At 47.6% G+C, this 26,576-nt stretch overlaps 1 protein-coding gene across 1 annotated transcript in view; it reads left to right on the top strand.

Moving 5' to 3' along the window:
• galnt9 (polypeptide N-acetylgalactosaminyltransferase 9) overlaps window positions 1-26,576 on the top strand; it is a 262,098-nt gene that overhangs the window by 193,357 nt on the left and 42,165 nt on the right. Inside the window, exon 9 of the mRNA XM_078552894.1 lies at window positions 4,153-4,248. Within this exon, the coding sequence (XP_078409020.1) occupies window positions 4,153-4,248 (96 nt within the window). The remainder of the gene's footprint in view (window positions 1-4,152; window positions 4,249-26,576) is intronic.

Below are 26,576 nucleotides of genomic sequence, written 5' to 3'. Positions count from 1 at the left end.
ATCATTCCTTAAATAAGGAGACCAGTACTGTACACAGTATTCCAGATGTGGTCTCACCAATGCCCTGTACAACTGAAGCATAACCTCCCTACTTTTGTAATCAATTCCCCTTGCAATAAATGATAACATTCTATTAGCTTTCCTAATTACTTGCTTTGAGGCATCCGTATAGGAACATAGGATTTAGGAGCAGGAGTAGGCCATTCAGCCCTTCGAGCCTGCACTGCCATTCGATAAAATCATGGCTGATCTGGTTGTGGTCTCAACTCCACTTTCCTGTCTGCCCCCATAACCCTTGACTCTCTTGTCTAACAAAAATCTGTCTCACTCAGCCTTGAATAAATTCAGTGACCCAACCTCTACTGCTTCCTGGGGAAGAGAGTCCCACAGACTAACCACCCTCTGAGAGAAAAAAAATTCTCCTCATCCACATCTTAAAAGGTAGACCTCTTATTCTTAAACTGTGCCCCCTGGTTCTAGACTCACCCACAAGTGGAAATATCCTCCCGGTATCCTGTAAGGTCCCCTATATGTTTCAATAAGATCACCTCTCATTCTTCTAAACTCCAATGGATACAGGCCCAACAGTGTCCAACCATTCCTCACAGGATAAACCCTTTATCTGCGGAATCAGCTAAGTGAACTGCAATTTCTTCTTTTGAGGCAGAGCAAGAAACACTTTGATTAGATGAAGCCTGGTATAAATCCTCAAGCGATTTTGCAGATAGCAGGAGATTTGCAGAACACTCAAAGCAAACCCCATTGCCTTCACTCAATGTTGCTCATCTCCTCAACAAAATTAGAAAGATGTAAACCTCCCATCCTGCCCCTTTCATGGGTAACTGCAGAAAATGGCTCCGAAAATGGCTTCAGCTTCCAGTGCCAGGCCCCCAGGCTTCGAATCCACTGTCTCCTGTTTAAAGACCTGGATGAATGCCTGGCAATCCCATTTCTCGTGTGATCTCTGAGTAATCTCGGGACGTGGAAGGGCTGGGCCACTGACTCCTTCTCCATTGGGAATTCACCAGCATACTTGTCAAATAAACAGAACATAACCCTCCTCCGAGAGTATATTCTCAGCGGAGTCCTGGCGATGTGTGTGTAGGTGTAAACCCCTGACTTGCTGGGTGGAATTTAATGTAGGTGACAGGACTCTCGCCTGCCAGCTGGAGAACCCTACATTGCCCCTTTTCGGGAAGGCCCACCACGTCAGGAAGTTCACTGGGCAGAGGTGGACCTCCCCCAGGATCAAGGACCCCAGGGACAGAAATCCCACCCGCCAAGAGCTGCCGGCCAATCAGAGGGTGGGAGCTCTCCATTGCCCAGCAGCGCCGCTGAGGAGGCGGTGGCTGCTGCTGGTACTACTCCCACCCGCCAAGAGCTGCTGGCCAATCAGCGGGCGGGAGCTCTCCATTGCCCACCAGCGCCACTGAGGAGGCGGTGGCTGCTGCTGGTACTACTCCCACCCGCTAAGAGCTGCCGGCCAATCAGGGGGCGGGAGCTCTCCATTGCCCAGCAGCGCCACTGAGGAGGCGGTGGCTGCTGCTGGTACTACTCCCACCCCGCTAAGAGCTGCCAGCCAATCAGAGGGCGGGAGCTCTCCATTGCCCAGCAGCGCCCCTGAGGAGGCGGTGGCTGCCGCTGGTACTACTCCCACCCGCCAAGAGCTGCCGGCCAATCAGAGGGCGGGAGCTCTCCATTGCCCAGCAGCGCCGCTGAGGAGGCGGTGGCTGCTGCCGGCACTACACCCACCCGAGGCCCAGGACTGACGAGGGGCCCAGGCATGGGTGAGTGATGGCAGGAGGAGGGTCACAGGTTGGGAATCATGGCAGCAAGGGCAGGGGGTGGCCCTCAGCAGGCTTACTTTTGCTTTAAACCTTTTAAAAAAGAAAAATACTTTTTGTGAGTGGGCAGTAAATCTGTAAACAAAGCACATTTTCCAAAACCGCAGCAATCTGTTGACTGGCTCTCTGAAGGGGAACTGAAACAGCAATGCATTTTCCTGAGAGACTAGTGTCCTTAACATAACCTTAGGAAAGCTTTTACTTTTTTAGCTGTTCTTGCTGATGGTTTTTATAAAATGCTTCCATCTCCTTTTCTTTTAAAGCATTATATATTCAGCCTGGCTTCTAATTTCAGCTCCTGCATTAAAAGCAATGTTAATGGCACTGAAGAATAAAAAAAATAAAGTCAGCATTGTGGAGCAGCACAGTTTTCCAATCGGGGCCCCTAGTGTGTCAGGGAACGTGGGGAGGTGGAGTAGAGCATGTTTAGGCACAGGGTAAAGTTCCCTCTGCTGCATCAGTGAGAGTTCCTCTTAAACCCATCGCCCACCCTGAGCTTCCCGAAGTGAGATTCCCATTTTGCTGAGCATCACAGGATGATGTAGCGCATAAGGATGGCCATTCAGCCCATCGTGCTTACGCCAGCTCTTTGAAAGATCTATCCAATTAGTCCCACTCCCCTGCTCTTTCCCTGTTGTCCTGCAATTTTTTTTTTTTCCTTTTCAAATATTTATCCAATTCCCTTTTGAAAATCACTGTTGAATCTACTTCCACCGCCCTTTCAGGCAGCACATTCCAGATCGCAACAAGTAAATGGGTAAAATAATTTCTCTTCATCTCCCCTCTGGTTCTTTGGCCAATTATCTTGAATCAGTCTCCTCAAGCTACTGAATCATCCTCCAGTGGAAACAGTCTCTCTCTACCCACTCTATCAAAACCCTTCATGATTTTGAAAATCTTAATTAAACCTCCTTTTAACCTTGCCTGCTCGAAGAAGCACAGACCCAGTTTCTCCATTTCCCGGATCGAAATTGATGTCCCTCACCCCTGGTCCCATTCCAGTAAATCTCCTCTGCAACCTCTCCACTGCCTCGACATCCTTCCTAAAGTCTGGTACCCAGAACTGGACACAATGCTCAGCTGAGGCCAGATTGGGGACGCTAGAAATTGAATTCAGATCTGCTTGGAAGGGTGAGATTTTAACTTATTCAATAGCTATCCACTTAGAGTTAAATTTGGTCCCTTTATAAGTCACAAGTCAAAGAGAAAATCATTATCCCTATGAATCAGGGCAGGCCTCTGTGGAATCTTACATTAAATAGTTCATCTGAAGAAGTTACTGAATTGCTCTTGTCGTATTAGCCTGTTCAGGGTTGAAAGGGTTAATATGTGGGACTGGAGAAACAGTACCGCCCACATGATGATGCAAGAGACACGTGACTAAGAGTCGAGAGGGGGAAAGCTCATGACTAAGTAACACCTAATCTTCCATATCCGTATATAGTTATGTTCATCTACTAAACCAGATATTCCCATGTTTCAGATATTGTTCCTTAACCAGTCACAACCATCGTACAACAGCTCCCAAAACTCAAACTTTAATAATGACTGTAAGGCTAAAAGGAAACAAACAGCTTCTCCAGGCCTTGGCTAAGTTCTTAGCTTCGTCCTTTAACGGTGTCACAGTCGCAAAACAAAAAACCTTATTAAGGAACAGCTGAACAGACTGGAAAAGAGAAGGCTGAGGGGTGATCTGATGGGTTTTTTTTTAAATATGAAGGGGTTCGATAAGGTAGAAGGAGAGAAGATGTTTCAACTGGTGGGGGAGACCAAAATAAAGGGGCCATGAACCATGAAAAGCAGTCGGGAAGAATTCCAGTGGGGAATTCAGGAGAAACTTCTTTACCCAAAGAGTGGGGAGACTGTAGAACCGACTAGCACAGGGAGTGGTTGAGGTGAATAGTGTAGATACATTAAAGCTAGATAAAACACACGAGGGAGAAAGGAAAAGAAGGATACGTTGGTAGGGTGAGATGAAGAGGGGGCTTATTGGAGAATAAACACCAGCATGGACCAGTTGGGCTGAATGGCCTGTTTCTGTGCTGCACATTCGATGTCACTCTCTGCAGCCATTCCTTGTTTTGAGGGGGCCGCACCACAGAAAGTGCATTATCTTCCACAACCTCACAAGGTGCTGAATATTTCTGGGGTAAACTAACAGTTATTTTTGCTAGAAAGTGCAAAGAGAGCAAACTGGAATTGTCAAAAGAACAGTCGTGACCTTTGGCAAGAAGGCCTTTCGTGGCCCCTCGATAAGGCATGTGTGTGTGGCTTGATCTTTGAACCGGATTTCCTTTCAATCCGATAGGTACGAAACGGCAAAGCGAGTGGCTATTGCTTAGACCAAGGCTCGGAAGAGGATGACCGAGCCATTCTATATCCCTGCCATGGTATGACCTCACAGGTAGGAACACTCTTCCATGAATTGCTCTTTCGTTTGACCCTTTAGGATGTGCGATAGCGAGCAAGAGCCAATAAGTGAAACTCCTCTCAGTCTCCGGGGTTTCTGATAATGAAGATCATTTCAAAGGTATGTCTTGTGTGTCAAACTGGATATTTTGCATCAGGCTTAATTCCAAAGCTAATCAATGCACATTATGAAAACTATTCTAATCTTATTTGACCAAATTGATGAGCAAGGAAATGCCAGCTGGTTCACAGTGCCTCGAACCTGTTATGGGGGGAGATTGAGGTTTCTAAAAGCTCTTATGGAATGGATGAAGGATGCTTCTTAATTTAATCAAATATCAAAGCCTTAACAAGTTATGGCATGCTCAATGAACCAGTGGTGTAATTCTCTGATGGTCCTGTCTGACAATGATAGGGCAATAAGATGTACAACATCATCCACAGTCAGGAACTCTGCCCTGCATTGACTTCTTGAAGGTCATGACCTGTAGTCACCGTGGCGATCCGGATCAGTCACGGACTGAACCCTTACCATTAGGCTTGAAAATCATGTTTTGGGTAGCTTACTTGGAGTCGTTACATAGGATTACATTGGAAAAGTGGCATAGAAAGAGGCCATTTGGCCCAACCAGTCCGGTGTTTACATTTCAACTCAAGCCTCCTCCCATCCCTCGTCATCTAATTTCATCTCTAATTCCAACACCCTCTATTCCTTTCTCCCTCCTTAGCTTAAGCCCCTTAAATTTAATGATATTATTCACCTCACCCATCCCTGCGCTTGTGATTTCCACATTCGCACCACTTACTAAGTAAAGACGTTTCTTCGGAATTCCCTATTGGATTTCTTGGTGACTGTCTTACATTGACGGCCTCTCCCTCACAAGAGGAAACATTCTTTCAGTATCTACTCTATCAAAACATTTTGTAATTTTAAAGGCCTGTAATAGTTTACTCCACAAGAAAAAAGAGACCCAGCCTGTTCATCCTCTGCTGACACATATAACCCCACATTCCTGATATCATCCTTGTAAATCTCTTTCTTTTGCACCCCCTTATGCTTCCGAATCCTTTTATAATGTGGAGAACAGAATTGTGCACAGTAACCCAAGTGTGGTCTGACCAAGCTTTGATTCAGGTTTGTTGTAGCTTATTTGCTTCTCAATCCCTCTAGGAATAAACCCAAGTGCTTGGTTTACTTTTTGATGGCCGTGTTAACCTGAATTAAAGCTTCTAGCAATGGGTATATTTGTACTTCCAAATTCCTTTGCTCCTTGACCCCATTTAGATTGTTATTTTCTAAATAACATGCAACCTGCTTATGGTTCTTAGCAAAATGTAATATGTCACACTGAGCTGGGTTGAAATTCATTTGCTGCGATGACATAGGAAACCTCAGTGAGAATTGAGACGTGCAAAGTGAGGTGTTGGGTTGAGATAAAGCTACAAATGTTTGTTTAGAACTGTTTTGTGACAGTACAAATTGATAAATAGTTCCATAGAATGTGCAGCATCAACATCAATGGCAAATGACCATAGAGTATTGGTGTTGTCTTGAGGCTTTAACCCACACTGCTAGATTATTCCAATTATCACTTTGCTGCAATAGATGATTTCAAACACATTAATAATGTCAAACGTTATTTGAGTTCGTAAGATGGCAACCATCGTCCTCCTGATTCAAATATAAAAACAAAAAACTGCGGATGCTGGAAATCCAAAACAGAAACAGAAACAGAAATACTTGGAAAAACTCAGCAGGTCTGGCAGCATCGGCGGAGAAGAGCACAGTTGACGTTTCGAGTCCTCGAAACGTCAACTGTGCTCTTCTCCGCCGATGCTGCCAGACCTGCTGAGTTTTTCCAGGTATTTCTGTTTCTGTTTTCGTCCTCCTGATTCATTTGGATTTTGGTCCCGACACCAAGCTTTGTCTAGCCTAAGGAATTACAGCTGTCACCATGGTGTACACCTGACATTTGTTTGTCCTCTGCTTTATTGCGGGCATGAACCTATTTACCTCAAGTGGATGAAGAACCTCAGCCCCCATAGGAACTGTGACACAAGCTCAAACCTCTGATAAAGCCGAAGACAGTTTCTCAATGCTCACCCTTCAAGTAACATTTTGTAATATGCCTCAGACCATTGTCAATGGCCTCCTTGGATTGGCTTCCACAGGGGGTATGATAGTAGCCCACACAGGTTGGGCCCATGTCTCTCTCCTAATTGGCGCTCACCGATTTAGCTCAGTCACACTCTCAGTAATACTCATGAGGCCAGCGATTTCCTTCCCGGGAGATCTCATGAACACAGTTACATTTTGCCTCCATCCACAGGCTTCTTCATGGTATAAAGCTGTTCGTACCCCTTGCCCCTTGTCACAATTTAGTTATACCTCAGTGGAGCACCAAAAGTACAGCTGATTCTATCGCTTTGACTGGGGAACATCCATGTTTGCTATTCAGTCCTCCCAACAGTGGTGGCACCATAAAGTATTTCCCAGGCCTGCCGACCACTTTGTCCTATTACAACAAACACTGCCCTGGGAGGTTTTGACGATATTAAAGGTGCTATGTAAATGCAAGTTGTTGTATCGGTTGATGTGCCATTTGTGGCTCGTTGGATAGCTCTCCAAAATGTCCTTTCTTTGTTTTTTTTTCTGTTATCTCAAATACTTTCATTGTCTCACATTTTGTGATTACTGAGGCACTTTCGAAGGTGCCACTTTTCAATGAGACGTTAAACCGAGGCCTCTCTGTCCTCTCGGGTAGGGTGACCTGACTAGACATCTCGGCTTTGCTGGGACAGTCCCAGTGCCTCGACAATTTCCTCAAAATGTCCCGTTTTTCAGCTCTTCCCTTTTTAAGACAACTTTTAAAACGATGCTAATGGGAACAAGGCAACAGCAAAATGCTAAATGGCAACCGGAAGGTAAACTGAAAAGATACAGCAGGGGCTGGGTGAGGGGGTGGTGTGGGGGGAGAGGACACGTGGTCCCAGAGAGACATCCCCAGCCGTACTTACGCTCCAAGAGCTCTTGCTGGTCTGGGTCAGTATCTCGGATGTGGCGTTGACAGCGTCTTGTAGCAACTGTGAGTTCTCTGACAGTGGAGGATGTGCGGCAGGTGGTGTGTAGCTCCAGGTAAGAGCACTCAATGAGGGAGCTGTGGAGAAACAGCTCAGTACTCCCCTGGAGTGAGGCACAATCACACAGACTCTCATATCCCATGACACGAAACTCAGTATTACCAGGATCTGGTCAACATGTCCCAGTTTTCACAGAATCACACAGTGCAGAAGAGGCCCTTTCTGCCCTCAGCAGGGGAGTGTCTTCAGCTACCTGGCCAACAATGGATGTGATTTCTGTGTCTTGGTGAGGCAGGGGGAAAGCCAATCACACAAACCCGAGAGACCGTTATCCAGGTCGGTTTCTGTAATCAGGTTGTCTGGTGGTTAGCCACCCCCCCAGTGACATGTCCTGACACACTGTGTCTGTGTATATCCTTGTCCGATCTTTTATGTTTTTTTTAAGTTCCATATAAGCCTCAGAGTTGACGTCTTTAGTCAAAAATCTTCTCACTTGTCCAATGTCCTTCACACTCTGTGTTCCTACTGCCCGACTCTGAGCTCAGGATGTTGGTCCACCTCACAACTGGTTACATGTTGACACAAGTATAAAGATAATCCATATTAAAAATCAACAAAGGGGAGGCCTTACTCCATCACAGAAACGCACAAAATATCAAAACGCTTTGCACACTTCCCAGGAATTGTTACCAAGTAAAATGTGACACCAGGCTGCATAAGGAAATGTCAGAACAGGCGGTCAGAATCTTGGTCGGATGGGTGGGTTTCAATCGATGTGTTAAAGGGGGAGAAAATTCGAGAGGCAGGGAGGTTTAGGGAGGGAATTCTAGAGCTCAGGGCCCAGGCAGCTGAGGCCACAGCCAACAATGGGCCAGCGATTAAAATCGGGGGTGATCGAGAAGCCAGAATTGGAGAAGCACAGAGATCTCAGAGGGGTTGTGAGGCTGGTGGAGGTTACGGAGATGGGGAGGTGGGGAGAGGGGGGAGGGAGGTGGGGTGGTGGGGGGAGGTGGGGGTGGTGGGGGGAGGGGGCAGGGGTGCAAGGGCCATGGAGGCATCTGAAAAAAAGTGGGAATTTTAAAATGGAAGTGTTGCCAAGCAAGGAGCCAGTGAGAACAGGGGTAATGGGCGAACGGGGCTTTGCAGCAGAACTGTGAAGAAATCTCTGCATTGGAAATCTGCACATATGTTACTGGGACTCATGCTGTCGTTCCCCCTGCTGTGTGTTTCTGCGTCTTTTGCTAATGTTTTCACCAATTCTGGCATATTCATCATCTGTTGTGGAATTGCCAGGGAAATGTTGGAAATAATGTTAATTATTGAGCCAGAATGTGTTTGTTTTCTATGGCTACATAGTTCAAATAATGCTCATTTTTTAAAATCCAATCCTCCACGGAATGCGGGCATCACTGGGACTACGGACAGGGGAGAAACGTGTGATCATTTCTCCCTTTTTTCTTCACCTCATGGCTGACCGCAAGGAGATATATTTTTGAGAAAGAGTGTTTTAACCCTTGGTGTGCAGTGACTTTAAATAACAGACACACAGCAGGCTTCCTGGTAAGGTTAAATCAAAAAAAAGGATAAATGGTTGTTTTGCACAACATCCGAAATGTAACCACAACAAATAGCAACTCCTCATACTCACAGACACATACACACAGACACAGACAGACATACACATACAGACAGACACACATACACACAGACACAGACAGACACACACACACATACAGACGCACATACATACAGACACACACACACATACAGACACACACAGACACACATACATACAGACACACACACACACACACATACAGACAGACACACTCATACATACAGACACACACACACACATACAGACACACACAGACACACATACATACAGACACAGACACACACACACAGACACACACATACATACAGACACACACATACATACAGACACACACACACATACAGACACACACAGACACATACATACAGACACACACACACAGACACACATACATACAGACACACACATACATACAGACACACACACATACAGACACACAGACATACAGACACACACATACATACAGATACACACATACATACAGACACACACAGACAGACAGGCACACACATACATACAGACACACACATACAGACAGACACACACACACATACACACAGACACACACATACATACAGACACACACACAGACACACACATACAGACAGGCACACACACACACATACACACACACAGACACACTCAGACACACACATACATACAGACACACACATACACACAGACACACACATGCATACAATCACACACATACATACAGACACACATACATGCAGACACACACATGCATGCAGACACACACACACACACGTAGCATGCACTTTAAGAGAGTTCAAAAGTCACAATTAGGCTGTTTCTTCAAGATGGTCATTGGAACCATTGCAAGCCTGAACATTCCCTTTTCAGTTCGCTGACAGAACAATGGAGATTGAAGGTCTTTGGGGATCAACCCACAAATGGTACTCCAAGGAATAGCAGGTTCCTGGCTGTTTCCAGTTGAAAGCTGTGGTTGAGAACATGTAGTTAAAACATTACCTTGTGGGTAAAAGAAAAGCTCTATTTCTCTGCCTAAGATGACTTTTTCAGGGTTCCTTTCATTTAGATTGAGATGTTTTCCCTCGGAGACCTTTGTCCCAGACTGCTTTGTCCTAGCCGGTTCTTAGAATAATAAGATTTTTGCAATCTCAAGCCAGTTTCCATCATGTGACCACAAAATCAATACTCCCATTAGCCACATAAATGATTTGAGGTCATAAACCATTGCCACACAGTGGGGAATGAGTGGTGACCATTCACACCTGCTTATGAAAAAATGGTTCATTCACACTCTGTGGCTTTTCAGGCTTACTGACACTGAGTCTAGGGTGACCATTGTATTTCAGTTTCTGTAAACAGTTAGACAATAGTAACTGTTAACTCCACAAGTGATCTGATGCATCTTAATGTCTCGTCAATGGAAGGTCCTCCAAAAGAACATCTACATTTTCATAACTTTCCAGAGGCATGTTCAGACATGAGTTCATTGTTGTCCATACAGAAACCTCAAAGGACCCCTCTGGGCTCCATTTTGTCAAGGTAAATTGTCCATATCCCGTGCTGCCTTTTAAAAGCAAAGTGTCCATCTTCCTAATATGTTTTACAAGCGTATAACATGAACATAACGCTGGCAAGGCTGGAGTTTATTGCCAATACCTAGTTGCCCTTGAGAAGGTGGTGGTGAGCTGCCTTCTTGAACCGCTGCAGTCCATGTGGTGTAGGTACACCCACAGTGCTGTTAGGGAGGGAGTTCCAGGATTTTGACCCAGCGAGAGCAAAGGAACGTTGATACATTTCCAAGTCAGGATGGTGAGTGACTTGGAGGGGAACTTCCAGGTGCTGGAGTTCCCATGTGTCTGCTGCCCTTGTCCTTCTAGATAGTAGAGGTCATGGGGTTTGGAAGGTGTTGTCTAAGGAGCCTTGGTGAGTTGCTGCAGTGCATCTTGTTGATGGTAAACACCAAGTTGTGTTAAACCAAGACATTAATTGGTTCCATTTTAACTCCCAGGCAGCTCTGTGGCCTAGTGAGAGGCCAGCTCACTCCAGCATCAGTAGGTGATTTTAAAGGCTGGTTCTCTGCAATGCTCCACTTGCCCAACCTCACTGATTGAAACAGCCAGAACCAGTGAAAAGCAGTTGCCCAACCATTAAAGTCACCGGGGTAACGGTCCTGGCACAAGGAGATGAATCTCACTCAGTGAAAAAGTGAGGGGTAGATGGGGTAGGGTGGGCAGGGGAGCCCGAGGTTTCCTCTTTGGGGACTGGAGGAACACTCCTGCTTAGGTTACCAACCCTCGAGGATTGCCCTGGGGGTCTCCAGGAGTTAAAAATGAATATAAGAACACAAGAGATAGAAGCAGGAGAAGACCACACGGCCTATCAATCCTGCTCCACCATGTAATATGACCATGGCTGACCTTGACCTTCAACTCCATTTTCCCTCCCACTGCCTTGATTCCCTAGGAGACCAAAATTCTGTCTATCCCCACCCTTAAAAATATTAATTGACGGAGCATCCACAACTACCCTAATATCAACTGGGATATGAACAGTGTAATAGGCACAGAGAGCAAAAAATTCTTGAACTGCATTCAAGAGAACTTTTTTTAGCCAGCACATGACAAGCCCAACGAGAGGGGGCGCAATTCTAGATTTAGTCTTGGGAAATGAAGCTGGGCAAATGGGCAAAGTAGCAGTGGGTGACCGTTTTGGAGATAGTGACCATAATACAGTTAGATTTAGCATCATTATGGAGAAGGACAAAGAGAGAAGAGGAGCAAAAGTTCTAAATTGGGGGAAAGACAAATGTAACGAAGCTGGGAGGTGACATGGTGACTGGGTCCAGCTACTTGAAGGGAAATCAGTGACAGGCCAGTGAGATTCTATGGTCACAGTGTAGACATGTCTCCACAAAGAAACAGGGTGGTACTGCCAAATCTAGTGCCCCCTGGTTATCCAGAAGCACACAAGGGTAAGATAAAGCAGAAAAAGAAAGCTATCTATGACAGTCGCCAAAAACTTGAGGCCTGAATTGTGCCTTTGGCAGGAGCGGAGGATCAGTGGGCCCGGGAGCAGTCAGGACACAGGCCCCCTACCGCAATCGGACCCCCCGATCTCGATTTCACACCAGTCAACGGCCAACCAGCGTGAAACGCACGCTGAAAAGCTCAGCGCTGCCGGGGTGGGGGCGGGGAGAGGGCGGGCGAGCGATGAGGTTTCCGTGGGTGTGGGTCAGCCCAGCGAGAAACCTCCCTGAAGGCAAGGGAGCTGGAGACCTGAAAAAGCTCAAATTAAAGGTTTAAAAATCTGCAAAAAAACGGTCCATGCACCATCAATCGCCTGAAAATAATGCTGTCCACAGATATTTATTTTTATTTCATTTCAGAACAGAAATTTCATCCCGCCCTAGGACGAGGATTGGTGAAAAATGCAAAGGCCGCCTGGCCGATTCACCGTCCGCCAACCTGTAAGGTTTGACGGGCCACGAGAAAGCGGAGACTATTGCGCTGTTATTGGGCTTAATTTCCCTCTTAATTGTCGGTGGGCGCGCTCGACTTAAGAGCACGCCCGCCAAGCGAAATATTGTGCGAGTGCGTGATGACGTCAGGACACTCGACCAAGTCTTCTTCTTGCGCGATTTTATGCCCCCACCGTGGGACTTAAAATTCGGCCGTTAATACTGTAGAAAGCCCAGAGGAGGATAGAAAGTACAGGGGTGAAGTAAAGAAGGTCATTAGGAAAGCAAAGAGAGGATATGGAAAAATATTGGCGGGTAAAAATCAAAGAAAACCCAAAGATGTTTTACCGGTACATTAAGAGCAAGAGAATAACTAAAGAAAGAGTAGGGCCGATCAGAGATGTACGTGGTAACTTGTGCGTTGATGCAGATGATGTGGGCAGGGTTCTCAATGAGTACTTTGTCTCCGTCTTCACTAAGGAGAGGGATGATGCAGACATTCTAGTTAAAGAGGAGGAGTGTGAAATATTAGATACAATAAGCATAGTGAGAGAGGAACTACTGGAGGGACTGACATCCTTGAAGGTGGATAAATCACCAGGACTGGATGGATTGTATCCCAGGCTGTTGAAGGAAGCTTAGGAGGAGATACTGGATGATCATTTTCCAATTCTCACTAGATACAGGCGTGGTACCAGAGGATTGGAGGTCTGCGAACCTTGTATCATTATTTAAAAAGGGCATGAGGGATAGGTCAAATAATTATAGACCGGTCAGTCTGACTTCTGTGGTGGGTAAATTATTAGATTCAGTTCTGAGAGAGAGGATATACAGTCACTTAGAAAGGCATGGATTAATCGGGAATAGTCAGCATGTTTTGTTAGGGGAAGGTTGTGCCTTCCTAATTTAATTGAATTTTTTGAGTAAGGAACAAGGAGGATTGATGAGGGTAGCGTAGTCGATGTTGTCTACATGGATTTTAGTAAGGCATTTGACAACGTCCCTCATGGCAGATTGGTCAGAAAAGTAAAAGCCCATGGGATGCAGGGGAATGTGGCGAGTTGGATCCAAAATTGGCTCAGCGACAGGAAACAAAGGGTAATTGTCGATGGATGTTTTTGCAAATGGAAAGGTGTTTCCAGTGGAGTTCCACAGGGCTCAGTGTTGGGTTCCTTGCTTTCCTTTATTGGACACGGTATAGAATACAAAAGCAGCGATGTATTGCTGGAACTGTATAAAACGCTGGTTAGGCCACAGCTGGGATTTTGTGAACAGTTCTGGTCACCACATTACAGGAAAGACATAATTGCTCTGGCGAGGGAAGATTTACAAGAATGTTGCCAGGGCTTGAAAATTGCAAAAGATTGGATAGGCTGGGGTTGTTTTCCTTAGAACAGAGGAGGCTGAGGGGTGACCTGAGTGAGGTATACAAGATTATGAGGGGCCTAGATAAGGTAGACAGGAAAGACCTGTTCCCCCTAACAGAGGTTAATTACCAGGGGGCACAGATTTAAGGTGATTGGTAGAAGGATTAGAGGGAAATGAGGAAAAATTTCTTCCCCCAGAGTAAATTGGGTCCAGAGGGTAGTGGGTGTCTGGAATTTGCTGCCTGGTTGGGTGGTGGAGGCAGAAACCCTCAACTCATTTAAAAGGTACCTGGATCTGCACCTAAAGTGCTGTAACCTGTAAGGCTACAGAACAAGTGCCAGAAGGTGGGATTAAAATGGGCGGCTAGCTTGTTATGTTTTGCTTTGCAGTCGGTGCAGACACAATGGGTTGAATAGCCTCTTTCTATGCTGTAACTTTTCTCTGGTTCTATGGTTCTAACTCCCTGGGATAGAGAACTCCAAAGATTCACAACTCTTTGAGTGAAGACATTTCTCCTCCTGTCCGAAATGATCAACCCCTTGTCCTGATCCTGTGCCTCCGTGTTTTAAATTCCCAGCCCCCCCAGTGAAACAAGCTCTTAGTGTTCACCCTATCAAGCCTTTCACAATCTTGTATGTTTCAATGAGGTCAACTCTCATTCCTCTAAACTCCAGGGAATATAGACCCAATTTACTCAGCCTCATCAGAGGACAATCCTTTCACCCCAGGGACCAATCTAGAGAGCCTTCCCTCTACCGCCCCTCACTGAGGAGGAAGGTTGGCCTCAGGGAGCTGCTGGCCAGCTCCTCAGTCCCAGCCAGTGCCAGAAGCTGCGGTGGACAGGACTGGGACTGCAAACAGCCCCCCAGTGTCAAAGTCTCGGGAGTCCAGTACCAGGTAAGTTTTGGGGTTCTCAGGTAGGGAGAAGGGGTGGGCAGAGTGGGGTAGGGGTGTTGGTGGAGAGACCGGGGCAGGGGAGGGTGGGGGTTGCTGGTGGTGAGGAGGCACCCACAGGGGCCAGACCAGACCTCCCCCTCCCCCCCTCTCCCCTCCTCCTCCCCCTCCTCCCCTCCCCCCTCTCCCCCCTCCTCCCCCTCCCCCCTCCCCCCCTCTCCCTTCCCCCCTCCCCCCATTCTGCCCCTCTCTCCCCCTCCCCCCTTTTCCCCCCCTCCCCCCCTCTCCCCCCTTCCCCACCTCTCTCCCCCCCTCCCCACCTCTCTCCCCCCCCTCCCCACCTCTCTCCCCCTCCCCACCTCTCTCCCCCTCCCCACCTCTCTCCCCCTCCCCACCTCTCTCCCCCTCCCCACCTCTCTCCCCCTCCCCACCTCTCTCCCCCCTCCCTCTCCCCCCACCCTCCCCCTTCCCCCTCCCCCCACCCTCCCCCTCTCCCCTCTCCCCTCTCCCCCTCCCCCCTCCCCTCCCCCTCTCCCCCCTCCCCTCCCCTCTCCCCCTCCCCTCCTCGCCCTCCCCCTCCCCTCCCCCCCTCCCCCTCCCCTCCTCCCCTCCCCCTCCCCTCCTCCCCCTCCCCTCCTCCCCCTCTCCCCCCTCCCCTCCTCCCCCTCTCCCCCACCTCTCTCCCCCCCCCTCTCCCCCTCCCCCCTCCCCCTCTCCCCCTCCCCCCTCCCCCTCCCCCCCTCTCCCCCCCTCCCCACCTCCCATCCTGCCCGAGGCCTGGGCAGGGACACTTTCCAGGCTTCCTCCTGCCCCTGAACTCCTTCTGTGAGCCTGAATGGGAAACAGCCCTTAAGGGGACAATTATTGACCACTTAAGGGCCTCAACTGGAGCAAGGGCTGAGGGGGGGTGGGGGGGTGCGGCCCAGGCCTCACCTGTTCCACCCTAAAATTGCAGAGAGGTCAGGGCAGGCAAGAGCTCCAGTGGGAAGACCAGGCAAGGAATTTTCCAGCCAGCGCCTGCCTACAAACCTGCCAGCAGGGGAGTGTGAAATTCCGCTCCCTGTCTCTAACCAGGTCAGTAATATGGATTGTAAATAGCCAAGGCCCCAGCACTGATCCTGGTGGCATTCCACTTGTCACAGCCTGCCAACTTGAAAATGCCCCATTATGCCCACTCTTTGCCTCTTGTCTGTTAACCAACCTTCTGCCAGACTAATATATTACCCCAATTATATGAGCCCTTATCTCGCCTATTAACCTTTTGGGTGGCACCTTATTGAATGCCTTTTGGAAATCTAGGTATACTGCATCTACTGGTTCCCCTGTATCTACCCTACTCGTTGCATTCCCAAAAAACTCTAATACATTTGTCAAACACGATTTCCTTTTCGTAAAATCATGTTGGCTTTGTGTGATCAGACTATGATTTTCTAAGTGCATTGTTAAGACTTCCCAATAATAGATCCCAACACTTTTGTAATGATTGATGTCAGGCTAACTGGCCTTTCATACCCTGTTTTCTCTCTCTCTCTAATTTATGTAACAGCGAGAGATTGAGTTACATGGGGCGATATTTAACAGGGATCTCGTCCACCAGTGGGAGCCCCCCATCACCTCTTTTTTGGGAAGGCCCGATGCATCAAGTGCCAATCAGGCTCTTAACTGGGCCGCAGTAGGCCTCCCTCAGGAATAAGGACCACAGGGGCAGCAGTACCGCCTACTGAGAGTTGCCGGCCAATCAGAGGCTGACAAATGCTTCATTGCTCAGCAGCGCCACAGGAGAGGCTGTGGCTGCTGCTGGTACCACACCCGCCTGAGGTCCAGGATCGCCATGGACCCAGGTACAGGCGAGTGGTGGCGGGAGGAGGGTTGTGGGGTGGTGTCAGGGGGATTGGCAGTGAGGGTGAAGAGGGGTGGCTCTCAGCGGGCACTCCCTCTCCCAGCGCAGGGTCCCTCACTCAGGCACTGGGAGCCTTTGAATGAGGGTCTTTCCCCATGGAAGCCGCAAACGACCCTGACGGAGTTTGCTTCTCAGGCTTCACGCGTGGTGAGTCCCCCCCTGCCCATCACTGGGGCCTCCCTTAGCGGTGGGGCAGGAACCTTCCCACCCTGGATTTAATCAGGACAGAGGCAGGAACGTACTGGGGTCCTCACCCACCACCCTCCCATCCGATTAAGCGCATGCCCTGCCACCAATCTCGCCACAGGGGACAGCATTGCATTCCGCCCAAGGAGAGTACAACATCGAGATAGGCCATTCGGCCCATTGGCTCTATTCTAGTGTTTATGCTGCACGTGAGCCTCCTCCATCTCCTTCACTCCTTTCTCTCTCTCACCCCAGCTTCCCCCGAGGCAGGTAAGAAGTCTAATCCACCAGCCTGAACATGGGAAAGCAGAGGGGAGCCGTAAGTTGTTATCAAAGGCTCATTAACTGTGAAATAAAGAGAAATTTAATGTAATTAAGCATCAAGAATGAAGTGCACCCCTTTGCCTAATGTCAAGATATAGACGTGCTCTTCCATCCCTTCACTGTCCACATCAGGCATCACGTTTAGACCAGGCTTGACCCAACCTTTCTGCTTGGGGGGGAGGGGGAGCCACATTTCCATTTGTTTCACATTGAAGAAGCTGATGAGCAGACTCCGCAAAGACACATGAATTTCAAGAAAATGTTCAGTATAAAGGAAAAAAACAACCTGCTGAGCAAAACTAAAGCAATGTCAGAGCAATGAACTGATCATTTTTTTAAAAGACTAATTAATAAAAGTGACCATTAGAGTCTAAGAGGATGAGTGTGTGTGTGTGTGTGTGTGTGTCCAGCTCACTCCCAATCTTAGGGTGTTTACTCACTCACCCCTCACTCACTGTGAGAGTGGCTGAGAGTGTGTGTCGGTGTGTGTGAGGATGAGGGTGACTGAGAATCCTGAGACTGGGAGTGAGCCAGACACACACACACAGGCACTCACCCCCTCCCTCTCCCACACACTCTCACTCCCTCTCCCACTCCCTCTCCCTCCCCCTCTACTTCACACACACACTCTCTCCCTCACTCTCTCTCTCTCACACACACACTCTCACTCCCTCTCCCACTCCCTCCCCCTCCACTTCACACACACTCACTCCCTCTCTCTCACACACACACTCTCTCCCTTTCCAGGCCCCGCAGCCTCTCACTCTCTCTCTCTCTCTACAGCCTCTCTCTCTCTCTCTCTCCCTGGGCCCCGCTGCCTCTCTCCTCAGCTCTCGCTCTCGCTCTCTCTCTCTCCCTATCTCTCCCCCCAGGCCCTACAGCCTCTCTCTCTCTCCCTCTCTCCCCAGGCCCCGCAGCCCCTCATTCTGTCTCCCCAGGCCCTGCAGCCCCTCATTCTCTCTCCCCGGGCCCCGCAGCCTCTCTCTCTCTCTCTATCCCCCCACCCCCACCCCAGCCCTGCAGCCTCTCCCTCTCTCTCTCTGCCCAGCACACTTATTGCCACTGGTGACCGCTGCTCATCCAATCAGAGACTGTTTGTGGCCCACATTTGCTGCTGATCAGAGCAGAGCCAGAATCTAACCGCCTGATTAGAATTGGATGGCGCACATTAAATAATCAAGACTATATTCAGTGATAATTCACTGTAATTGATAGTTGTGCTCAAAGGGCATCAGAGAAAGACCTAAAGATAGAAAGATTAGTTGTCTCGGCATGGGAATATTCCTTTTCCAATCAATAGTTGTTGAGATTCGTCGTGTTTCACCCTCCCCTCCCCTCACCGCTTTCCCACCCTATAAAGTTCTACAGCATTCTAAAAACGTATGAATCTTTTGGGACAGTGTGTATATTCTTCCAATTCTGACATCTTGTACATCCCCAATTTCAATTGTTCCATTATTTGTATTGTTACGCGCGCAGCTGATGTTAACCGCTGAGCAAGCCAATTCCCAGAGGGAAACTTGTCTTACTGATCATAACCCTTTTTTTCTGTATTTTGAAAACAAGGGCAAAACTACTGATACCAGAAGCATAGAATTCCAGTAACACTTTTAGGATTTTAAAATTAAAAGATTTACTAACAAGAAGAAAATACTTAAGCACACAAGATTAAAATTACACCGTTAGAACAGTTTTACAAAACATTACCCCAAAAACCCACTTGGTCAAAACACTCAAGTAAACTACCTGGCAACAGCTCCCTTATAGATTTTTAACTATAAAAATCCAGTAATATTACCCAAGGCAAAAACTGCTGTTACATTAGTAAAATATACCACATGACTTCCCACTCTCTTCCACTCTGCTGTGGAAATCCAAGAAAGTTCAGAAACAGACCGCTGTCTGAAAGCAAAGACTTTTCTGGCTTGAAACCCGATGGCTGCTTCAAACTCATAACTGTGAGAGTGAGTTGTGATGTCCATTGAGGGCTAAATCAAGGGAGAATCCCCCTTGCTCTTCTTCAAAATAATGGTTGTTGTATTTCCTTTCTGAGAGAGTGGACGGTATCTCAGTTTAGCATCTCATCGAAAGATGGCACCCTCGGCAGCGCAGCACTCCCTCAGGACTGCACTGAAGTCTGAGGCTGGGTGATGTTTGTGAACCTTGTCTCCCTGTCCCATTAGACTAGTGCCCAAGATGGGACTGCACATCAGAGATAAGAAACACAGCAGGAAGGAGGAATCTCGATCCCATGAATCCCAATCAGGGATCTCAGTCTCAGGAATCACTACCTGCCAATCATTCGCATCCATCTCAAGCTGCTGATGGTGTTGAGATTTAGGATTTATCCACCAGCGATGCAACGGTACCTGGAAAAACCTTTCCAAGCCATCGGAACTTTAAACGGGAATACAGACAGCAAGCGAGGAATATAAACACCAGGAGCAGGATTTTCAGCTTGGTGTGCAGGCACGCACGTCCGCGATGATGCTGGGCAAGCATCCCGACATCATCGTGCACTCAAGCGTTATTTTGGTCAGCGGGTGCGCGAGAGAGCCAGCAGTGTGCTCGCCGGCAATTAAGAAGGCTATCAAGCCCATTAATTAACTTAATTGAATCTTTCACTGCCCGTCCAACCTTACAATCGGCGGGCGGGTGAATAGGCCAGGCGGCCTTTGCATTCTTTGCGAAACCTCATCCACGGGTGGGGTGAGGTTTCCGACAATGATTGAAAAAAATACGATAAAAACGACAAAGGGACTTGGGAGTCTTAGTCCAGAATTCTCTTAAGGTTAACTTGCAGGTGGAGTCGGTAGTTAGGAAGGCAAATGCAACGTTGGCATTTATTTCGAGAGGTCTAGAATATAAAAGCAGGGATGTGCTGCTGAGGCTTTATTAAGCTCTGGTCAGACCACATTTAGAATAGTGTGAGCAATTTTGGGCCCCGTATCTCAGGAAGGTTGTTCTGGCCCTGGAGAGGGTCCAGAGGAGGTTCACGAGAACAATCCCAGGAATGAAAGGCTTAACATATGAGGAACGTTTGAGGACTCTGGGTCTATACTCGATAGAGTTTAGAAGGCTGAGGGGAGATCTGATTGAAACTTACAGAATACTGAAAGGCCTGGATAGAGTGGACGTGGAGAAGATGTTTCCATTAGTAGGAGAGACTAGGACCCGAGGGCACAGCCTCAGAGTAAAGGGAAGACCTTTTAGAGCAGAGATGAGGAGAAACTTCTTTAGCCAGAGAGTGGTGAATCTATGGAATTCATTGCCACAGAAGGCTGTGGAGGCCAGGTCATTGAGTGTATTTAAGAGCGAGATAGATAGGTTCTTGATTGGTAAGGGGATCAAAGGTTACGGGGAGAAGGCGGGAGAATGGGGTTGAGAAACTTATCAGCCATGATTGAATGGCGGAGCAGACTCGATGGGCCGAATGGCCTAATTTCTGCTCCTAGGTCTTATAAACATTTTTAAAACTCATTTCTCAGGTGTCCCTGTTCATGTGACAAGAGTCACACGAGGGAACATGTTTTCCTTATTTTTCGATTCTTTAACTTTTCACATCAGCTCTGTGCCTTCAGTGAGCGCAGCCCCACGCAATGCACACAGTTCAGCACCCGCGCTCCACCCGCACCCCAATCCCGGCAGCGCCGAGGCTCTCCCAGCGCGTTGGCCAGCCAGCGTGAAATCGCCGGCGGCGGACTGTTTCGCCGCCGTGCCCAGGCCCACCCTCCGCGCCCGCCCGATGAGGGAAAAACCCTCCCACAGGAGCTCCTGAGCCTCGGAGCCTACAGGCAGCAGGATAGCTCCCGGTGTTTAAAGATAAAGCTGTCACTGCATCGGGAAAAGAGTACCGATTCTTGATTGGTAAGGGGATCAAAGTTTACGGGGAGAAGGCGGGAGAATGGGGTTGAGAAACTTATCAGCCATGGTTGAATGGCGGAGCAGACTCGATGGGCCGAATGGCCTAATTTCTGCTCCTATGTCTTATGGTCTTATGGTACTGCAGCATTTTAAGCAATGTAAACATGCTCTTGCACAAGTTTCACAGATTATTTTTATGCACAGTGGTAGACTTTAAACATCTGCAGGCAAATCTTTTCAGATGTGGCCACAGCTCGGTATGATAGTGTAGCAGATAGCAGGACTTCATCATGATAGGAAATAACAGAAAACCAAGCTTTTGTTTGTCATGTCGCAGTTTATGGTCCTATTCTTTATGGTCCCATTATTTATGGTTTACCTTTGGGGATCATTCCTTGAAGTGCCGATTATAGAATTTGATATCTACTCAGTTAACATCTGGTCAAACAAACGGACGCTAATGTGATGGCAGAGAAAGGGCCCCTTGGAGGGGAAAAGAGACACAAGGTGATTTAAGATACAGATCATTGAAATGTGAAAAAACCTTTTATATAAAACCTTTGAAACAGCTACAGGCAAAACCTTAGTTCCAAACACTCAATTAACAGGACTTGTAACCAGCAGAAAATGCTGTTAATTCATGTCGCCCTGCTCCATTTTCACCCTTACTTTGAGTCCTACATAACTTGCTGCAGTTACACAAGGGAGAGAGAATACCTGATGTGTTAGAGGAGAACATCAACATTTATGAACTTGGATTTAACCTTGTGTAGGTTTGTAATTGGGGTTCCTTCATCAAAGGCTGCAGCCTTCCCGATTGCAGCAGCGACATCTTTATTGGTGTTTTTCTGCTGTCAGCCGCCCGCTCACTTTCTCACGGCCAGCGCCTGCCATCTGCGCAGCACTTTGCTCGCGCTGAAACACTACAACTGGCGAATACGAGAATGTTTAAAGCTGCAGCAATGCCACCCCCGGAATGAAACTCCTTCCACGCGGGTGACGATGTACTAACAGCTCTCAGCTGCTCACCTCAGAGCTATTTAAAGAATGTGAAGAGCCCCATGTTGTTCCCTTTATGTGTCTGTGTGAGTGTGAATTAGTGCCTGTCAGCTGGATAGGACGCCTGCCATTTCAAGCACTTGAGTATCAACGTCAAGTGACCCCATATCGGACTACACACAGTTAAGAGGCAGACAAGTACTCTCCCTACTCAGCTCCAACCAAGGCCCAGATTTTGTGGTAGTAATGATTGAACAACTATCATTATTCAATGTCATTACTCCCCTGACAATGACAGCAACATCTGGAGCCCGCAGCTTAAACATGCAAATCCAGAAGTTTCTGTTGGTGATTCTATGCTTCTCTAGACAGTGCGTTATTACCCCCACCCACAGACTGCAGTCAAGTAGAAATCACTGAACTGATGCGAACCTCGGTTCTTACTCACTGTAAGAACCCTTTCGAAAGTCACACCCTGTAGAATGAAGCGTTTTTAACTGCACCTTGAGTTCACAACTACGTCTAAACACTCACTGGTCCTGAAAAACTAACGTCGCATGTCAAATTTCTCCGTTATAATAAAGAAATTCTATAACTTAAAAAAAAATTAAGAGAAATGAAAGACTTATCCTCGAGACTAAGTCTGGTAGAGGACAGGAAAGCCAGTGTGATTCCCACTGGCCGATGGGGTGGCTAAACACACACGAGCTTCCCCTTTTTAGCTCATTAATTATGCATCAGTGGGGAGCTCAGCAAATCCCGTGGTTTCACCTGCCCTGCTGTTAGCTCATGGGGGGTCAAAGGTCCTGGCGCCCTATTTGGACATTCACTCGCTGCGGGCCAGGTGCGGTGTTGGGCAGGGAAGCAATGGCCCCGGGCAGACAAAGGGTTCAGACAACAGGGCCTAGCAGTCAGCAGGCTGCCTCCACCTCTGCTGCCGTTGTTGGGGCTGCACCTAGATGTAGCGGTAGGATTAGAAAAGTTAATAAGTTTTGAATGTGCAGTGGTGGCACAGGTGATCGCTCATTGTGTTGACTTCTGTAAGGATATGTTGCTTTAATCCTTCCCTGCACCTCATGGATTCAGTTGATTTTCAAAGTGATTAAGTAACCCACGTTCATTTCAGGGCTCAAAATGTAGTCCCCAATGAACTCCCATTTGGATCTTCAGTTGCATTAATTCTCTCACAGTCTCACGACAGTGAATAGCCTTTATTTCCACATCTGCAGCATCAACAAAGCCACATCATATGTAACAATGATCGTTGCCCAATAGACCTCTCAGCCTTAAATCTCAGGCAGACATTTTATCGGGGCTCAGGAGAATTGCTCATCAATGTCAGTGATTATCCTACTGCTATCGCATTGATATCCATGTGTGAATTGGCTTTTCAGACATTCGAAAGTTGCCATGCCAACTGACTTGGTGACACCATGATTGAAAGTCATAGAGGTCTACAGCACAGAAAAAGGCCCTTCGACCCATCGAGTCTGCGCCAGTCAAACAAGTACCTAACTATTCTAATCCCATTTTCCAGCACTAGGCCCATAGCCTTGTATGCCATGGCATCACAAGTGCACATCCAAATACTTCTTAAATGTTATGAGGGTTTCTGCCTCTACCACCCTTTCAGGCAGTGAGTTCCAGATTCCCACCACCCTCTGGGTGAAAAAATCCTTCTTCCTCACATCCCCTCTAAACCTCCTGTCCCTTACCTTAAATCTATGCCCCCTGGTTATTGATCCCTCCACCAAGGGGAAAAGTTCCTTCCTGTCTACCCTATCTATGCCCCTCATAATTTTATACACCTCAATCAGGTCCCCCCTCAATCTCCTCTGCTCCAGGGAAAATAACCCCAGTCTATCCAATCTCTCCTCATAACTAAAACTCTCCAGCCCAGGCAACATCCTGGTAAATCTCCTCTGCACTCTCTCTAGTGCAATCACATCCTTCCTATAATGTGGATTCCAGAACTACATGTAATACTCTAGCTGTGGCCTAACAAGTGTTTTATACAGTTCCAGCATAACCTCCCTGCTCTTATATTCTATACCTCAACTAATAAAGGCAAGTATCCCATATACCTTCTTAACCACCTTATCTACTTGTCCCGCTACCTTAAGGGACCAGTGGACATACACACCAAGGTCCCTTTGATCCTCGGTACTTCCCAGGGTCCTGCCATTCATCACGTATTCCTGTGCCTTGTTTGTCCTGCCCCAGTGCATCACCTCACACTTATCCGGATTAAATTCCAATTGCCGCTGATCAGCCCATCTGACCAGCCCGTCTATATCCTCCTGTAATCTAAGGCTATCCTCCTCACTATTTACCACCCCACCAATTTTCGCGTCATCTGCGAACTTACTGATCAACCCTCCTACATTCAAGTCTAAATCGTTTATATATACCACAAACAGCAAAGGACCCAACACCTGTCCCTGTGGAACTCCACTGGACACAGGTCTCCAGTCACAAAAACCCCCCTCGACCATCACCCTCTGCTTCCTGCCACTCAGCCAATTCTGGATCCAATTTGCCAAATTGCCTTGGATCCCATGGGCCCCATGTTATCAGTCTCCCATGCGGGACCTTATCAAAAGCCTTGCTGAAGTCCAAGTAGACTACGTCAAATGCATTGCCCTCATCTACACACCTGGTCACCTCTTCGAAAAATTCAATCAAATTGGTCAGATGTGACCTCTTAACAAAACCATTTTGACTGCCCTTGATTGATCCCTGCCTCTCCAAGTGCAGATTAATTCTGTCCCTCAGGACTGCACTATATGGAGTTGTTTAAGGACGTGCGCTAAGGGAGTGCTACTCGCATTCCACAGCAGCCACATGTTACCAGGGCTACTGTACCTTCCAAGGATGACCCCATCGTTAGGGCAGAAGGTGCTTTGACATATGCTAATGATCATTGTGAGATTTGTGACCATTCTGAGATGTTCAAGCTGAGAATGAAAGTGCTGTTTCATCCCTGCATTGAAGGCTAAAGGAAACTTCGATGGTGACAATTTGTATTCAGCCTTATCCTCTTGGAATCTTGCAGCTATAAGGCTGTCATGTACACACATTGCGCCTGTTTCAGCTAAACAAAATAAGTAACAGCCATTCGCTGACTCACTCCTCAGGGCAATGCTTTGACCAATCAGGGTCAAGCTGCCTGGTTTAAATGTCAAACAATGCTTTGCAGTTAACTGTCAGTCACCATCATTGGTGCATTGTGAATGGCAACGCCTCTACCAATCAGAGTACACTTGCCAACCAATCAGCATTCTCTTCACATATAGTAAAAATTGTTATCTTCCCCGATATTGGTATACTTGCAAAGTGCCCTGAAGAGTGCAAGACAAAAAGTTTTGGCATGTTTCTTTTTTCAGCAATGCTTAATGGATTCTTGCCTGAGTGCACGCCATTAGTCAAGAAGCAAAGCTTCTTCATTGTGCATCAGGCCCTCGAGTCCAGAACACATCTAAGCTATGCTCTCCATGGTTTGAGGAGGAAGTTAATAGGGTACTCTTTCAATCAGCCCAAAATTGTTCTGCCGAACTCCTCTTACAAGCCTTGAGACCCTTGCCCTGAGGAATGAATCAGCGAATGGCTGTCACTTATTTTGTTTATAAAACAGGCACAATGTGTGTTCTTGTTCTTTCTGTCTGCCAAGAACAGGACCCTGTGTATTAATATATGTAGCTTCCAGTACACACAAATAAGCCACACTGTGAGCCCAACTGACAATCTTAAATTGGTTGTCAGTGTAATTGTTAGCACACTGAGGATTATTTAGAAAATGTCCAATCGTGGAATCACATCTAATGTTGGACACTGTTTTTCCAAATGTGTCATTGATCATTGAAGACGAACATGGTGCTCATCACATTCATGAGTGTGACCAGCTTCCAATCTCCCACTGTCATGTACACAGTTCCTCCCATCCTCCTCCACCATCATCACCTCCTAATTCCCATTCCTCCTGTAACTATCCAGCTTCCCCCATTACCCTTGACCCCATCAATGTACATGTTGATACTCCCCCAATATTGATGTCCCCATGCCCTTTGTTGATCTGACTCCTCCCCTTCTCGAGGCAACATGTACTCTTACTTTCGAGACCCCCCCTCCATTAGACCATCCAAACACCCCCACCCCCCGCCCCCATCCCCATGACTTTTCAGCTACCGACATACAGGATACAAATGCCTCTCCGAATGTCACTGTGCCCTCTGTCTCACAATACTATAGCTCACATCGCCAGGACCAAATGCCTTAGTTCAATGAGCAGGCCCTATACACCATTCTGTGCACAACTGTCATTGCCCAGAGAGGCCTTCCCCTGCCCAAGACCATGACCTAGCCATGTGTACCATGCAGAGCACTCTGCCATGGCCAGCACAGCACCAGGTCAGTCTCTTACATATGCCCCGGAACACACGGCCTCAGCCCCAGGACAGCCTCTGAACCTTCCATGGACAGCCTTTTAACTTTTGCCCATGGGCGCTCTTTCAACTTTTACCACTAGACAGTCATTCACTCTTCCCCCCTGTTCCTTGCCCGCCCCTAGTATTGCTTCCACCTTAGCCTTCCACTCTCATCTTCCCCCACAGTCCTGCCTCCATCTCACTGACCCCCTCT

This window comes from Cetorhinus maximus, chromosome 12 (genome assembly GCF_964194155.1).
Source record: "Cetorhinus maximus chromosome 12, sCetMax3.hap1.1, whole genome shotgun sequence".
NCBI classification, from domain to species: Eukaryota; Metazoa; Chordata; class Chondrichthyes; order Lamniformes; family Cetorhinidae; genus Cetorhinus; species Cetorhinus maximus.
Note: the sequence above shows the minus strand (reverse complement) of the source record. Positions and strands in the feature narration are given on the sequence as shown.